We start from the raw sequence: 18,081 nt of genomic DNA, 5'->3' as shown, positions 1-18,081 counted from the left end.
CAATATTATCAATATTATATTATATTATATTATATTATATTATATTATATTATATTATATTATATTATTATATTTTATTAAACTTTTGAGATTATTAAAAAATACAAGTAATGTGCCTATAATTGTATTTGTATAATGTCGATAGCATATTATGATTCGTGTAGTTCATCCTCTAGTTCGTCCTCTAGTGACGAGGATTTTATAATTGAAGTGTTGCAGGTATTACCGAGACCAAGGTATTTTCGGGACAGAACGAATCCTTTCACTGAGTATGATGATACGGATTTCAAACAGAGTTTCAGGTATATTAAAAATAGTATTTTATGTAAGTAGGTACTTACCAGAGTAACGTTTTTTTATTTTTGAGGTTGTCTAAAATGATGTTCATTGAGTTGCTAAACATGATACAAGATCAACTTCAGCATAATACACACCGGAACATGTCTTTGTCATCAATGCTTCAGCTTCTTATTGCACTTAGGTACTATGCAACTGGTGCTTTTCAAGTAATTTTTTTTCACTTACATTTTTATTAGACCTTTGAAATAAACTGTACATATTATATTATATTTTAGGCAGTTTTAGGGGACCATATATGTATACATAAATCAACAGTTTGCCGTATAGTTAAAAAAGTTTCAACATGTATTGCAACCCTCAAACCGCAATTCATTCAAATGCCTAGAACAGAACTAGAGAGACAATCTATATATTATGAAGGTGTAACGATTACGATATGGTACACACTTACGACGCGCCACCAAACAGCAAACACCAATAACTTATATAGCGATAGCCGGTCAATGTTACCGATAGAGTGCGCCCTCCCGGAATATACAGTTGCGCGACAGTACCTAGGGTATGTGCAGCCGTACGAAACATTACTAATTCTACACATACTGTCGGTTGTCGAGGGAGATATAAGGAAGCCCGGCCGACACAACAAATATCCGATAGTTGAGCTCAACTAGCAACTGTTTAATGCGTCAGCGGTTCTCGGCCACCTTTGGGAAGGCTAGAGCCCCGATTGTATTCGGCCTAGGTTAGTTGAGTTCCCTGTGAGCCAGCGTCGCCAAATAACACGGGACAGAGCCGGCAGAGCTCATTATTTGTGCTGTCGCCGCCACTACCGTCGTCGCGTAATATCAGTCTACCGTCGCCGCCACTACCGTCGTCGCGTAATATCAGTCTACCGTCGCCGCCACTATCGTCGCGTAATATCAGTCTACCGTCGCCGTCACTACCGTCGCCGTCACTACCGTCGCCGTTATTATCAATCTACCGTCGCCGCCACTACTGTCGCTACGAATATCAGTCTACCGTCGCTGCCACTACCGTCGCCGTTATTAGCAATTTACCGCCGCCGTCAAATCCATCAACCGTCGTCGCCGTCGCAGCTCCCGCGCAGCTCCCGCGCACGCTCTCGGCTACCCTTAGTGGGAAAGCTAGAGCGCGCCATCCTACAATACACATACTGGTGGAATACCGTGTCATAGTTAGGCATTAAAGAATATTTCTTATATAGCGTAGAAAAATAAGGTTGCTAAACCGTAAGTAATTAGATATTAGTAATTGTGAACGGGGATATAATACTTTTGAATCCGCGAGTTATATTGTCAAAGACGTAGTACTACCGTGAGAGTATACGTAAAGATCTCAATACATTCTGTTTATATTCTAACTAATCATATGTTTATGTGTTATACTAAAATTATATAATTAATGTGATCAATAAAGATTAACGTAATTACCTATAAAAAACCTTGACATTGTTATTTTTATATATATATATACATATGTGTAAAGGATAAGGTATAAAACCGAACCGTTACAAAGGTTTCAATCAATTGCGTCAATTTCCTAATGTTATTGGTGCAATTGATTGTACCCATATAAGAATACAGTCTCCCAATAGTAATATTGGAGAAAAATTCCGAAACCGAAAAGGATATTTTTCCATAAATGTACAGGCTGTTTGTAACAGTAATTTACAATTTACAAATATTGTGGCTCGGTTAGTAACTTTAATTAAATATACTTACATATAGAAAAATACTTGTCATTTATTAATTATGTACAAATTGTATACATTTTATTCAAATATTAATAGTTGGCCCGGTTCGGTACATGACTCGACCATATTCGATAATTCACTATTAAGAGCACAATTTGAAAACCATGAATTTGGAGATGCTCTACTTCTAGGAGATGGAGGCTATGCATGTAGGAACTATTTGATGACACCTCTTGCTAATCCAATTACCGAAGCAGAAAAACGTTATCAGGTTAGAAAACAAAACGTGTCTCATAAATTACAACCATTATTAGTTGTTCTTCTAATTAAAGCAATACATTTTTAATATTTTTTAGAAAGCTCAAATTGGTACCAGAAATGTTATAGAACGAACATTTGGTGTGTGGAAAAGACGCTTCCCTGTATTATCTGTTGGTGTTCGGACACAAATTCCAACTACTTTGCTCACAATTATCGCCACGGCAGTGTTACATAATATGTTGATTCAAGCTAATGACCCCTTACCTATAGATGACACTCTACTTAATGAAAATTTGCTTCAACAAGTTCCAGTTTACCCTGTTCAACAAACTGGAAATATAGCACGCCGAACATTAATTGAAACTATATTTAATTAAATACAACCACTGTCTTTATAGATGACAATGTGTATGTGATCAAATTGTAATATAGCTCATCTGGCTTTAATTAATTAAATAAATAATTAATAACAAATACTGATTATTTTATTATAACAAAAACATAATTCCTTTTCGAGTATGAATAATAATAAATATAGTATTATAAACATAATTACATTTTGAGTATGATAATAATAAATATAGTATTTAAAAACATAATTCCTTTGGTTTAAATAATAACAATGCTATATATTTAAATAATAAAAAAAAACATAATTCCTTTTTGAGTATGAATAAAATGTAGTAGTATTCTAGAGTATTATAAACATAATTCATTTAGGTTTAAATAATAACAACAGATTCATTAAAAACTAATTTTTTGATAGCTTTTGTTTTTGCAAATTTAAAATGTCTTCTTGTAATTCTATTTGCCTTATTTTTGAATTAAATTCTATTTTTTTTAAGGCAAGTTCAGTCTTAACTATTTCTAGTGTGGTTTCTGCTGTTTCTAGTTCTGTCTTTGCTTTTTTAATTTTTATATTTTGGATATCTAGTGAAAATTTTTGTTGAGCACATACTTTATTAATTTTTTTTTTGGCCAATTCTTGTAGACCATCACATACAGATTTTTGTGAAGAACCTTTTTTAACCGCAGTATCTTTGGTTGTTTTTATTTGATTTGACTGATTTGACTGGTAACTGTTATTTGATGATGTTGATGTTTCAGGTTCTGCATTAAACATAGCTTAAACAAATTATAGGCAAGATAATACATTTATAAATATATAAGATCTTCACATAGGTAAATCCCAGTAGTAAAACATTATAAATCAAATAAATTTACCCCAATTGAATTCACGAGAAGGAGGAAGTGAGTTATCTACTGTGATATCGATTTCTTCAACTCCATCTACAAATTCAACAATTTCCATATCATCTTGTACATTCTGAATACATCTATCAGCGTTCATTGGATCTTAAATGTAAAAAAAAACTCATATAAATTATTTAACAATTTTGGAATTAATACAATAGTATGTATTCATAATTTTTGATTCTGTTTCTGAATTACTACAATCCTTTAATTTTAGATTTTCTGTAAATGATAAAATTACTTTAATACAGCAATATAAATATAACATATTATCATATATTTACTATTCACTAATATTGGCTAATATAGGTCTTTGCTCAGAATCAGAGTCTAACCCACTTGCCCTTCTTAATTTTTATTTGCATTATATAATTTAAATATAAGTTACTCGGACCAACCAGCATAGCCATAATCATCATCATGTGCATTGAATAATGGAGTAATTCGGTCTTCAATTACTGCAATTACTTGCTCACTTATATGGTTCATACTTTTTTTGTATTGTCCTCCACCAGTTTTAAATCTTTCAATCTGTAATCCAAATATAAACATAGTTTTAATACACTTTACATCTAGGTGACTAGGTCAGTAACTTATGCTGCATAGTCTGTTTACAGTAATTTGAGTTAACAGAAATATTAAATTTGTAATAAATGGCAACGTAATTGAAAAACGAAACTTTTACTGAGTGTCAAAAGCGAATAGTTATATTATGAATACTCTGCAGTCTGGTTTACATATTACATATCAGTATATCACCAATTGTTATTTTGAGGGAGATAGGATAATTAATAAAGTAATATTGGGTCTTACTTTATCATTTTTATTTTCTATTTTGGCCGTTTTACTTAAATGTTCAAATAAATATTTGATTTCATCTTATGTTCTTGTACCTGATGTTTGGTGCAAATTAAAAGTTTCAACAATATTTGACCATGCTTCATCCTTTTCAAATAGATGCCCACTGAGCTATGTTAATAAACAAACAATTTTATCAAATATATGAGCTTACTTTTTTTTTTATCTAGTGTCTATATAATTTACAAGACTACATAAAACTTACAATAGATAAACGATGAGTTTTGACTAAGTCCAGAACCATGGACTGTTCCTCATCCGTGAATTGTTTTGTAAGTTTATACATTAACACCTATTTTAAAAACAATGTTTTCTTATAGTTTTAATTTAAACAGTAAATTATATTATAGTTTTATCATAACTATGTATCTGGCACATTTTATAGTTGAACACTACCAAATTTTGTAAGTATTATTTTTTTATAGTTCTCAAACATATTTGGGCGTCTCCGTAAAAATGTTGACTTTTGAAAATAAGGACCACCTTAGTATGTACCTATACATTTTAACTTACTTTATCATCACTCATTGATTTTTTTGCTTGTCTTTTGGCCATGTCATACGCGGTTTTTAATTGTTTGCATGTTCTAATCCCAGTTGTTTGTTGTCTATTGTAATCTGAGACAATAATTTCCCATGTTTTGTTTTTATGTTTTATGTTAAAAGCATCAGTCTAAAACAAATTTGAATAGGTGTAAAATAAATTAATATATCAATATTATAAGTAGGTACCTACATTAATATCATTGTCTTGTTTTGTTAACTAAATTTGTTATACATACCTTTATGTTTTCAATTATGTGTTTGTAGGGTTCAATTAGTTCAACTAGCATTTTTTTTTCTTCATTATTAAAATTTTTTGTTCGTAAATTCTTTTTTACTTCATCTTCAACATATGTATATGACATTTTAAAATAAATTATTGTAGGCAATCAGGGGCTAATGGGCTATGAAATAAGAACAAATATTCGAAATTCAAATATGTTTATGAAATAAATAATAATTTTTATTAATTTAATTACATTTATGAATTATGATAAGGATTTTTTTATTTGGTGTTATCAAAAATAAAGGTTTAATTTATTTGGTAACCACGGTTATCAATAATTTAATATTTCTTTATGCAACACTAGCTATAGTTTACACAATCATTAAAACCTTACAGAGCCGGTAACAAATGTACAGACTGTTCTTTATGCAACCCGGCCTCAGGATGTACATTGGACATATTTATAAGTGCCTATAAATTATAATTATAAAATACAAAACTAAAAAATGTCAACATTTTAAATAGGTACCAAAAAGTGTTTTCTAATTTTACGACTGGTCACTGGTAACCGATAATTAAATTAAAAATTAGCAAAATCTTACTATCACTAATGATCAAGAACAGTTTAAAAACTCTTTAGTAATGTAAATAGTAGACGAGGTAACACATTTTTTATTAATTAGTATTTATATAATTTATATTATGTTTATTAAGCATGGGTAGAAAACCTAAAGTAGAAAGTGCTATCATAGATTGAAATCTTAAGTTTAAAAAATTAAATTATCAGTGAGGATGGAAGAAGTAAGTAAAAATTGGAAAATGCAATTTGTGTGATTAGATAATTGTACTAAATTATTATTGTTGGAAGATATTGCTGGAACTAAAGATCAAGTATGGGATAAAATAGCAAATATTGTCAATAAAAAATATAACAAAGAAATCACTGCAGCATCAATTCGGGTTAGAGTAGCTCTTAATCGTGGAGGAAGTAGGGAAAAGTTAGGATTACTTCCATTAACAGAGATTAGTGAACCTACACAAGAAGAAACAAACAGTAGTATAATTTATATTTTATATAATATTATAATTATAATAATTTTATTATAATTTTTTAATTGAAACAATTATATACATAATTTTTAATTTTCGTCATTTAAGATGATAATTCTCACAATAAAGATTCAACTACTGAAGTGATTACTTTTTCATTAACACTATCGTCTGAAGAATATGCTAGCATAAGTCCTCAGAGTACATTGTACTGCGGAAAGAAACGTACCAGATCTTATGAAGTTTTGACACCATTCCATTAGAGCAACGTGGTTTAGGATCATTGTTTTTTACATACAAAACTTCCTTATTCAATTACTTTTAAAAGGGCTAAAGTAGGACCATCAGCAAATATATATGTGTCCGTTCATGGAAGATGCTCGGAATGTGGGTCAATATTTTATGGTGAAATAAAAGATGTACCATCTGCAAATATTCGGTAATACAATTTTTATCAAAAAATATTTGATTTTAAACGTTTGATTATTTTTATGTAATTACTTATAGAGTTTTAATGAATTGTACTTATACTGGATCTTTCAAGACGAATCACAATAAGAAACGAAAATTAACTGATTCAGAAAAAGAACGATGTTTAGATGCGATGGTAAATCGTCACATAAGTCCATCTGTTTACAGACGAAATGAAGCCAATCGATTGATGGTAGAATGTAAATAATAATTATCAAAATATTTTATACAAATATAGGAAATATGATATAAATAACGTACACACTACACACTTTATACAGATTCTAAGCAGAGCTATGTATACATTGATTTTAAAAGCTATGTTTTTTTTTATCCGTCTACACCACTTGGTGATGGAAATTATCAGCACTCATAAAGGTATGCCCTGGCTCAAAAAAGTATAAATCAATTATATTTGTTGATGTTTCATCAGAATTAATTAAATATATCAAGAAGCTCAAGTTGTGTAAAAAAATGCAAAATATCTGCTAATTATGTCTTCTTTATTTCTTCCAGTGATGGCCTCATGCCAAATACAAGAAACTGTGTTTTGTTCACATTTTTCACCAAGAGGTACAAACCTCTCATGATAAGCTGTCAGTCTACGAACAAATATTACCTTTTTAAAAAAATCTACTCTAGGCAACATAATTATTTTCTGCAAATCAGCAGAGTAATATACTGTATCAGAATCATGAGCTGGTTTTGAAGATTTTTCTGCATGTTGTTGATACAGTGATCTTGAGTTCTTAAAACGAAGAGTGTGTTCTTTTTTGGTTGTACATATTTCACAATTTGATTGCATATTTTCCTCAGTATGGTCGTGTAATTTAAATGATTCACATACTTCACACTCTTCATGGCCGAGGGTTGCGAATGAAATATTTTTTTCTTTCACCTTTAACCTATAGAACTCTTAAGATATTTGAATATTTGGATATTTTTCTATGAAATCTGCGTGCATAAGTGTTATGTTTATGTCAATAGGAAGATATCGTACATTTGGGACATGTTCCCTACGGTAATGTGAGATAGTTGGATGAAAAAGTTCGATATGAGTATTAACTAAATCATGTGTTTCAATACTGTACTCAGAACTTGGTCTATTATATTTGCGTTTATCTGATGGTGGAGTTAATGCACCATCATAATATGTGTTGTGCAAGAAGTCGTAAGGAAAAAACTTTACAAACTTTTGTAACAGTTGAATTATTATCAGTTAAATGATATTCAAACGAATTATATTTTTATTTCAGTCATGTCTTCTTTCTTCTGGTATATTCAGTGTACATTTTTTTTTTACAATTTGCATTGCATGGTAATAGAACTTTATGTTTTAATAGAAGTTTAGTATTTTTTATTAAATTTCTCTCTTTTAAAGAAGTGTTAAATTTTTTTCTTTTTCTTAAGTTAAAACATTTTGTTTTTATAATATAATATTTTGACCGATTCATATATTTTTATTCCGAAAAATTGTGAAATGTATGAACAAGTTAACATTTATGACAATATTGTTCACAGAGAATTTAAGTTTAAAACTATGAAGAATGGTCATAAATGGTGTTTACTTGTTCATACATTCACAATTTTTCGGAATAAAAATATATGAATCGGTCGAAATATTATATTATAAAAACAAAATATTTTAACTTATAATATAAATTATAATATTATAAATTAATTGGCCAGTGTCATATATTATTATGTCGTCAGTTCGTCACCTGTTTCGGCGGAATCAATAAATTCCCGTCGGCCGGCAATCGTCATGATAATAATAAAATTACCATAAAAACCAGTTATACCCGCACCGCGCCGATCATAGTTACGGCGGCTGTAATGAAATTTATTAGAATTGTTTGTTCTTATCGCCATCTACCGAGAGTTATATTGTTCGCCACCGAAAAAACCGTCCAGTGAGCAATCTATAGTATTTATAATCAATGATTCCATGAATGAAAATTGGTATACTACTATTATTTATTAGATACATACTCTTAGGTGTAAGATGACATTTAATTAAATATTTTCAGGTGATACAATGCCACCTCAAATATCAAGTTTAACTCCTCTTAGATAGGCTAAGCATAGGGCAGTTTCATCCTTCATATATCATCAAGATCCTGTAAATGCCTTTGGTATTATAAAGATTATTCATAAATATGATGGTGCCATTAGAAATATAGGATTTGATAAGTTTTATGTACATTTTTGGATAAATCTACAGATAACAACCCATACAGCAAATTTACGATTTTGATATTTATATATCTTGTTTATGTAAATATTAAGATACTTCACTTGGTAATATCTTTATATTATTATAGTAATATTTTAAATCTAATATTCTAGTACTTTTATTTCAGCGATGTCATTCTGATATTGAAATTGAGATATTTCAAAGTATTTATTTATATTATAATAAAGAGATATTACAAATTTAGTATTATAATGATATGCATTTCTTTCATGATATAAAAAATATATTGAAAGTGAGATATTTCAAATTATTTATTTATATTATAACAAAGAGATATTACAAATTTAGTATTATAATGATATGAATTTCTTCATATCTTCATGATATGAGTTATATAATGCAACTGAGATAGGTTTATCAAAGTATTTATTTATATTATGTTATTATAACAAAAATCAGTCTGATCTGGAGACTGGTACTAAATTTGTGATTTCAACCGTCAGTAAATTTGATTTTTTGTTACGGCCGTTTGTAGAAAGTTTACGTTTTATTATATAGAGGATTATAAAAATATAAATTCCCATAAATAACCATTGGGTTTTTACCCTATAATGTTCTACACACTTAAACACTTGCATGTACAATTCGTCGTTACGCCGAGAGCTGATTATCACGGTCCCCTCCAACCACCCTCACCATAATAATAAACGGTTGAACGTTGAAAAACGACTCGTTATTAGTTCGTACGGCATTTTGGTGAGACCGCGCGGCAGCCTGTAATAATTATTAGTTACCTACTGTTTATAAACTTATAGTGTTCTACTAACCTACCCGTGACTGGCGTGACTTCAATACTATTGTAAGTATATACCTTTGTTCAGAACTTGTAAGTATAAAACTAAAATTTTAATTGTGTAAATTAGTTATTAATTAATACTAAAATAACAACATGCATAGACAAAATTTTATGAGTAAATCTACTAAACGGAGGAGATTGTTGGAAGAAATTGCAAATTTAATTACAGACCATTTAACCGAGATTCCCCTAATACTTAACCCTTCAAGTATAAGTATTTCTAATGTGTCGGTTAATGCTAATTCAGACGATAACAATTCTAATTCCGATAATATTGTTAAAAATATAAATCTAGTATCCGAAAACATCTTACATCAAATTGCATTAAATAATGGAATTAATAATTTAGAAAAATCTACCATTGTGTGCGAGTGGGCTGCACACGAAACCGTTTTGAGTGGACTGTATTAAGGAAGGAAAGAAAAATAGAAGTAAGGTAAAGAGGTTGTATACATATATCAAAATAATTTTGTAACTCCAAATACGATGATCATACGAACGGCATTGTATTACGTTTACAGACAAGAATAAAAGGAGGGTTCGAACCACTTAACAATATTAACAATGATAACAAAAATGATGAGTGTAAGTTAAGTACGACCTGATCGACCTGGTATGACACGAACGATGATGTTGAAGGTGATGAGTGATGACTGATGACACTGCTGGCGATGACGATGAAAGTGGTGGACGGCGGTGTCGCGAACCTTGCACGAGCACAGAGCGCGACAGAGACTCACGACGAGCACGCAAAATTAAAATAATGCGACGACGCTGTATTTGAGTGTTCTGCGGTTAGACCGGGAGAACTCGACAGTTTTGGGTACACGGACGCCAAATGTCAGCACATCCAACTGTAAATCGGATGGCACTCAAATACAGAGAACAAAATAATAAAAAATGGAAGGCGTCGGCTGCGGAACAGTACGTTGTAAAAATTGCGCGTCGACGCTGACGGTCGGACCCTTTTACATACACGCACGACGCACACACGATATACGACAACGACGTCGGTGCAACGAACGTCGCGTATACACACGCGAGATAACGCGTCCGTTACCGCTGATACGACCGGCGGCAACGGTTGGTCGCGACAAAAACAGCTGTGTCGGCGACGGCACTGTTTTGCGGCGGCCGTGGAAAACGCACGCACGCGCGTATGTGAGTGTACGCGACGTATTTGTTGTTCTGTACCGAACATTTTCTCCCCACGTTGAAAGACGAAGGACTTTCAAAATGAAGCAGAACTTAAAGACTGGTCTTGTTGAATTTTGCGGTCGACCAAGTGGTAATCTCCCTAACAGTTATACATGCAAAACATCGTAAAAAAAAAAAAAAAAAATACAGTGGTTTTATTAAGACAAGAAGAAATTGAGGAAATGGAAAGGTATGGTTACGGTTCGATAGGCAACCGCACAAGCTTCACAACCGGACGCTTGAAAACACCATCCTGGGTGCGCACAGAGACAACCCGTACGACTTCGTCGGAACCGGGGTGAACGTCGATTATGCGCCCCAAACGCCATTCCGTTGGTGGCCGAGAAGGAGCTTCTACAATTACCAGATCGTTGATTCTCAGGTTCGGAGACTGTTTGAACCATTTGTGACGGGATTGAAGTGTGGACAAATACTCGCGGGACCATCTTTTCCAATACGATTGGTGACATTGTCTGATTAGTTGCCATCGATTGAGCCTGTTGATCCTTGTATCAGTGATATCGGGTTCGGGAAGTGCATGGATGGGCTGTCCGATCAAGAAATGGCCTGGGGTCAACGCACTCAAGTCATGCGGGTCAGACGATGTCGGTGTGATAGGCCTGGAATTGAGTATACCTTCGATGCGAGTGATCAAGGTATAAAATTCTTCGTACGTAAGTACTTGTTGGCCTATGACATGTTTGAGCTGATGCTTGGCGCTCTTAATTCCAGCCTCCCAAATGCCACCAAAGTGTGGTGCGGCCTGAGGATTGAAGTGCCATGTACAAGTTGAGTGCAAAGACAAGCGGTCTTGTGCCTTAGCATCACGAAAGAGAGACTTAAGTTGCCGTGCCGCACCTACGTAATTTGTGCCGCAGTCTGAATACAGGTTGGTTGGAATTCCGCGTCGTGCAATAAAACGATCCAATGCTGCAAGGAAGGCGTCTGTGGTCAAATCGGTGACGACCTCGAGATAAACCGCCTTCACAGACATACATACAAACAATGCCAAGTAAACCTTAACGGCTTGAGCGTTTCGTCGGCGATGCTCCCTCACGAGAAATGGACCACCATAATCCATTCCAACGTGGGAAAATGGTCGATGAGGCTGGACACGAAAGGGTGGCAAATCAGCCATGGTTGGCTGGGGCCGGACGGCCTTGTGGCGTGTGCAAGGGACACAGGAAAAAATGACACGTCGTACAGCGGCACGACTGGACAAAATCCAAAATTTTTGGCTCAACATTGATATGATTAACTTCGGCCCACCGTGAAGAAAGGATAAGTGATAGTGTCTGATCAACAAGTCCGTGAGATGTGATGATCGAGGCAGAAGAATCTGGTGCTTCGCCTCCTGATGGACGTATGAGAATCGTAGGCGACCTCCAACACGTAGGACTCCGTTAACATCGGTGTAGGGCGCCAGTTGCGCCAAGGAGGATGGTGTAACGGCAGACTTGGTTCTTAACATATTTGACAAATCCGAGAAGTAGTGTTGTTGAGTCCGTTGTACGACGACACGTAATGCTGCTTCGCGTTCCGCGAATGTCAATGGTCCGACGTTGACAAACTGGTGACGGAGACGACGCAAAAATCGGAGAACAAATGACAAAACTCGTTGCAGTTTGCTGAGTGAAGAAAAACGACTGAACAATTCCAGCGATGGTGATTGAACATTCACGGTTAACATTGTGGTGATATTAGGTCTAGTTTCGGGCAACTGATCCGGACTTAGTGGAGAGAGTTTAGACTTTGGCCACTGTTCTTCCGGAAGCTGTAAAAAATCGGGACCGTCCCAGTAGATTCTTGATGCCACGGTCGCTCGTGGCAAAAGGCCGCGAGAGGCAGGATCCGCCGGATTGTCAGTTGTCGATACATGATTCCATTCACAATCAGGTATAAGCCGGTGGATTTTCGCGACTCTATTGGTAATAAAGATCTTGAAATATTTCTGATCTGATGTCAGCCACGACAACACAATAGATGAATCTGACCACGCTCGGATGCGAGATAAGGATATTTCAGACGAAAGGACGTAGTGGGTGTGTTGAAGCGTCTGTGCCAGTAGTAACGCACCACATAACTCCAAACGCGGTATGGACAACGCTTCGGTGGTAGTCGTGATCCTAAGAGGGGCAACTTTAGTTTTGCAAGTGACCAATTTGACAGACACATCTCCATCTGCATTGACAATTCGTAGGTAAATGGTCGCTGCATAACCTTTAGTAGAAGCATCTGCAAAACCCAACAATTGAATGTCTTGCTGAGATGTCACCGGAAAATGACGAGGAAGAATTAAGTCGAAGACAGCTGGCAGTTCCAAACAAAATTGCCGCCACGTGGACCATAACTCTTCTGGCATTGGATCGTCCCACCCGAGTTTATTGCCCCACAGTGATTGCATAAAGTACTTTGCCCACAATAGCAACGGGCCCAAAGCGCCGATGGGGTCGAACAAACGTGCAATGATTGACAGAACTTGCCGTTTGGTAGACGAGGCTTGAGGGATGCTGGTATGGTAGGCGAAATTGTCATTAGTGGTGTCCCAATGTAACCCAAGAACTTTCACCGAATGTTCGTCCCGTGGGTCAAATGATACGGAATTCGCACGATGGTCAGGACTGATGGACCCTAAGACGAGAGCACTATTACTGGTCCATTTGCTCAGTTCACAAGCCCCGTTGTGGAGCAAACTGACGATTGCCTCTTTTCGACGTAGAAGTTGCTCCTCCGTGTCGGCACCGACAACTATGTCGTCAACATAAGTTGATCGATTGAGAACACCTTTTGCCAAGGGGAAGAGATGACCGTCCTGCTCATCAAGTTCGTGTAAGCAACGAATGGCCAGATATGGAGCGCAATTAAGGCCATATGTAATGGTACATAACTGGTATTCCTGAAGATTATCACTGGGTGAATCGCGCCAAAATATATGTTGAAAGACGCGATCTTCGGAATGGATTAAAATTTGCCGGTACATTTTAACAATGTCGGCGGTCAAAATGAATCTGTGCAACCGACTACGTAGTAAAATGTCACGTAAGTCCACCTGTAGTTTGGGACCAGTGCATAGAACGTCGTTTAAGGAACGACCAGACGAAGAAACAGACGAGGCATCGAAAACCACTCGTATTTTTGACATGTCACAGTCCGTCTTGAGTACGGCGTGATGAGGTATAAAATATTTGCCGGGTTCGGGAGCTAACACCATGTGACCTAACTTTAAATATGTGGACATAAACTGCCGATAAGCGGCATACAACTCCACGTCCTTCGCCAACCTTCTTTCCAGGTTGTGAAAACGCTTTAACGCGACGGACCGAGACTCACCAAGGCCGTGAGGTGACGAAGTTTGAAACTGGACAGAATTGGTAAACAAATCGTGAAACGGTAAGGCGACGCAAAATCGGCCTGACGAATCACGTGACGTAGAATTTTTAAAAAACGTTTCACACCATTGGTCTTCAGTGGTGGGTGATACAGAGGCGGCAGGTTCTTCGATTTCCCAAAAACGTGACAGTTGATCATCGATCGACTGATCGACAGCGGTTGTAAGAGCGACTAACGGCGTGGTATTTGATGTAGAAAGGGATCCAAAGATTATCCAACCAATTTTGGTGTCCAGAGCTGATGGAAAGCCTGCAAAATGTTCAACGCCAGCCTGTGAACGAATGAGGTTAGGAAAGACATCCGCCCCAAAGAGAACATCGATTCGCGCTGGGACGTCGAAGTGCTTATCAGCAAGTAAAAGATGTCGATACCGATGACGTACGTTAGAGGGCAAATGTGCGGACGGCATGGCCGCCGTAATGTGTGGTAAAACAACCAAATCTACTGTGGGAAACACGTATTTTGAATCAAAATGTGAAGTGAATTGACATTTAGTGACACCTTGAATTTGAGTTACAGGGCTTTGACCGAGTCCAACAATGTTGGACTGGAAACGATTTCGGGGTAACCCAAGTCGAGCTGAGCAATTGTTTGTTATGGCTGAAAGTTGAGAGCCACTGTCTAAAAGTGCACGAACTGCATGAGTTTGCCCCCATGCATCCTTAATGTGAACGACGGCGGTGCCTAGTACAACAGTAGAATTAGTACGAGCTGCACCCACAAATGAAGTAGAATTTCCGTTTTCCGATGTTGACGGGGTCTCCGTAGTCGATGATTTGTAAGAAGTAAGATGTAGTAACGAATGATGTTGTTTACTGCTACACGAACGACAGGCACCTTTTGACGAGCAGTCCTTAACCATATGTGTCGGATTGAGGCATGCGAAACATAATTTTTGCTTAACAACAATATCGCGGCGTTTTTCGACAGATAACTCGTTAAATTTCGGGCATTGATATATGTTGTGATCGGCGTGATCACAAAACACACAGTTTCTCGAAACGAATTTAATCGAGGACTTGTTTGGCGAAGACGTAGTCACAGCAAGGACGGATTTTGTTGAAGTGGTTGATTTCCCACGAATGGGCGCCTTTTCGCGCCATTTATCGACGTGATCAATTTTATTCTCGATTTTATTGCTCAGCTTAAGATTTTCTAAAATCTTACAACGCTGTTGAACAAAGTCCAATAGTTCACCAAATTCGGGAATTGTCGATTGAGATATACTAGACTCGAATAGGCGTAGTGTGGTTGGATCGAGCACACGCGATCCCATATGAAATAGTAAAAACCCGGCCAGATCATCGACGCCGATGGATTTGATAATGGATACATTTTCTTTGAAAGTGTTTACAAATTCCATTAGCGCGGGTAACGATTCTTGAACTATCGGCTTAAAAGCGAACAGTTTGTCCAGATGTGCCGATGCTAATAATCGCTTATTGTCGAAACGATCCGACTGCGCTCCCCACGCAATGGCATAATTTGCCGCAGTGAGGGGCACGGATTTAATAACTGACAACGCAGAACCAGACAAACGCGAAATTAAATAATGGAAACGTTCCGCGTCATCAATGCTCTCATTATTGTGTACGAGAGATATGTATATGTCACGGAAAGATCGCCATTCTAATATCGAACCATCAAATGAAGGTAATTCTATTTTTGGTAATTGTATGCGCGACTGCATGCGCGCGGTATTAACACCGGTTGGTTCTGAACGCACAGAAGGTTCGACGAGAACGTCGTCAGAAATCGCCATAATCAGATAATAGTTTTCCGACAGCTTGTTCCCAATAGGTACATGAACTGAGTTATACTCTTCCTCGCGTTGGAGTTGAATTAAAATATCGAGAATAGAGTCTTGCTCAAGCGAACATTGAGTGCGCAAACCACCAATGTCTTTTTTCCTAGCTCGAAACAACGGGAGGACCTCCTTATCTGTTCCAACTTTATGCGCCAAATCACATAACAATTGGACTTGTGACACTAACATATCGCGTTTAGCGATTGTACGCTTAAGCAGCCGCTCTGCGCGTTCAATTTCGCCGGCAGAAAGAGGCATTGTAGAAAGTATAACCGTACGTGAACGTTTTCGATCAACGACGGACGCCCGATCTCAATTCACAGGCGCACGCACTTACAACGGTACGATTAATTATAAGATATCGACGGTCAAACGATAACAACAATAAACAATAAACAATTCGAATCCGGATCGATTGGACCAAAATGTGTGCGAGTGGGCTGCACACGAAACCGTTTTGAGTGGACTGTATTAAGGAAGGAAAGAAAAATAGAAGTAAGGTAAAGAGGTTGTATACATATATCAAAATAATTTTGTAACTCCAAATACGATGATCATACGAACGGCATTGTATTACGTTTACAGACAAGAATAAAAGGAGGGTTCGAACCACTTAACAATATTAACAATGATAACAAAAATGATGAGTGTAAGTTAAGTACGACCTGATCGACCTGGTATGACACGAACGATGATGTTGAAGGTGATGAGTGATGACTGATGACACTGCTGGCGATGACGATGAAAGTGGTGGACGGCGGTGTCGCGAACCTTGCACGAGCACAGAGCGCGACAGAGACTCACGACGAGCACGCAAAATTAAAATAATGCGACGACGCTGTATTTGAGTGTTCTGCGGTTAGACCGGGAGAACTCGACAGTTTTGGGTACACGGACGCCAAATGTCAGCACATCCAACTGTAAATCGGATGGCACTCAAATACAGAGAACAAAATAATAAAAAATGGAAGGCGTCGGCTGCGGAACAGTACGTTGTAAAAATTGCGCGTCGACGCTGACGGTCGGACCCTTTTACATACACGCACGACGCACACACGATATACGACAACGACGTCGGTGCAACGAACGTCGCGTATACACACGCGAGATAACGCGTCCGTTACCGCTGATACGACCGGCGGCAACGGTTGGTCGCGACAAAAACAGCTGTGTCGGCGACGGCACTGTTTTGCGGCGGCCGTGGAAAACGCACGCACGCGCGTATGTGAGTGTACGCGACGTATTTGTTGTTCTGTACCGAACAACCATAGATAATTCAAATTATGAATACAGTATTGATGATAGAGGTGAAACATTTGAAAACTGTCAACAGTTTGATGTGAAGAGTGAATTAAGTAAATGGGCAGTTGAGTATGCTGTACCTAATAATACACTATCAGGTTTATTAAAAATTTTAAAAAAACATGATTGTTTTAGTAATTTTCCAGTGATGCTAGGACTATTCATCAAATTAATTCTAATACTCCATATAGTCAATCCGTACAAATAAAACCTGTGTCGCCTGGTGTATACTATCATTTTGGATTAGTAAATAATATATAGATACATTTTTTTCTGATAAAACCATCAAGTTAGTAATAGGTGTTGATGGTCTGCCCTTGGCTAAAAGTTCAGGTAGTGCATTTTGGCCAATTTTAGGGTATATTAGACAACTCAATCAAACTGTGTTTCCTATAGGAATTTATTGGGGTCATGAAAAGCCAGGGGACAGTAATATTTTCATGAATGATTTTATAGAAGAAGTTAGTGATCTCATTTCAAATGGAATTACTATTGAGTTATTTGATAAAAATAAACAACTAATTAATTTTAAAAAAAATGTCATTATTGATGCATTTTGTTGTGATGTTCCCGCAAAGGCATTTTTATTAAAAACAAAGGGCCACACTGGTTTTTATTCTTGTTCCAGATGATCAGTACAAAGTTCTCGTTTACTT

At 36.4% G+C, this 18,081-nt stretch overlaps 3 protein-coding genes across 3 annotated transcripts; 1 reads left to right on the top strand and 2 right to left on the bottom strand.

The window, feature by feature from the left end:
- Positions 1-255: 255 nt before the first annotated feature.
- LOC111026987 (putative nuclease HARBI1) lies at positions 256-2,652 on the top strand. Its single transcript, XM_022305185.1, has 5 exons — positions 256-506; positions 576-720; positions 1,837-2,014; positions 2,111-2,285; positions 2,371-2,652. The coding sequence occupies exons 1-5, from the start codon at positions 378-380 to the stop codon at positions 2,650-2,652; spliced, it is 909 nt and encodes a 302-aa protein (XP_022160877.1). The 5' UTR covers positions 256-377.
- A 374-nt stretch (positions 2,653-3,026) lies between these two features.
- LOC111026976 lies at positions 3,027-5,294 on the bottom strand. The gene is given in 7 exon segments (XM_022305174.1): positions 3,027-3,400; positions 3,500-3,631; positions 3,928-4,060; positions 4,343-4,498; positions 4,593-4,679; positions 4,901-5,059; positions 5,169-5,294. Coding segments are annotated over 7 exon segments (1,167 nt in total).
- Positions 5,295-11,122: 5,828 nt separating this feature from the next.
- Positions 11,123-16,381, bottom strand: LOC111026967. The gene has a single exon (XM_022305163.1). It carries the CDS (start codon positions 16,379-16,381, stop codon positions 11,123-11,125), a length of 5,259 nt encoding a protein of 1,752 aa, XP_022160855.1.
- Between the last annotated feature and the right edge of the window lie 1,700 nt (positions 16,382-18,081).

The sequence above is a fragment of the Myzus persicae genome, unplaced genomic scaffold, assembly GCF_001856785.1.
Source record: "Myzus persicae strain clone G006 unplaced genomic scaffold, MPER_G0061.0, whole genome shotgun sequence".
NCBI classification, from domain to species: Eukaryota; Metazoa; Arthropoda; class Insecta; order Hemiptera; family Aphididae; genus Myzus; species Myzus persicae.
Note: the sequence above shows the minus strand (reverse complement) of the source record. Positions and strands in the feature narration are given on the sequence as shown.

Excerpts from the sequence above, each read along its gene's own strand:
- LOC111026967 (XM_022305163.1), bottom strand. The coding sequence starts at position 16,381 with ATGCCTCTTTCTGCCGGCGAAATTGAACGCGCAGAGCGGCTGCTTAAG.
- LOC111026987 (XM_022305185.1), top strand. The coding sequence starts at position 378 with ATGATGTTCATTGAGTTGCTAAACATGATACAAGATCAACTTCAGCAT. Across the intron at positions 2,015-2,110 it reads TTTACAAATATTGTGGCTCG|TTGGCCCGGTTCGGTACATG; the intron begins GTTAGTAACTTT and ends AAATATTAATAG. Across the intron at positions 2,286-2,370 it reads AAGCAGAAAAACGTTATCAG|AAAGCTCAAATTGGTACCAG; the intron begins GTTAGAAAACAA and ends AATATTTTTTAG.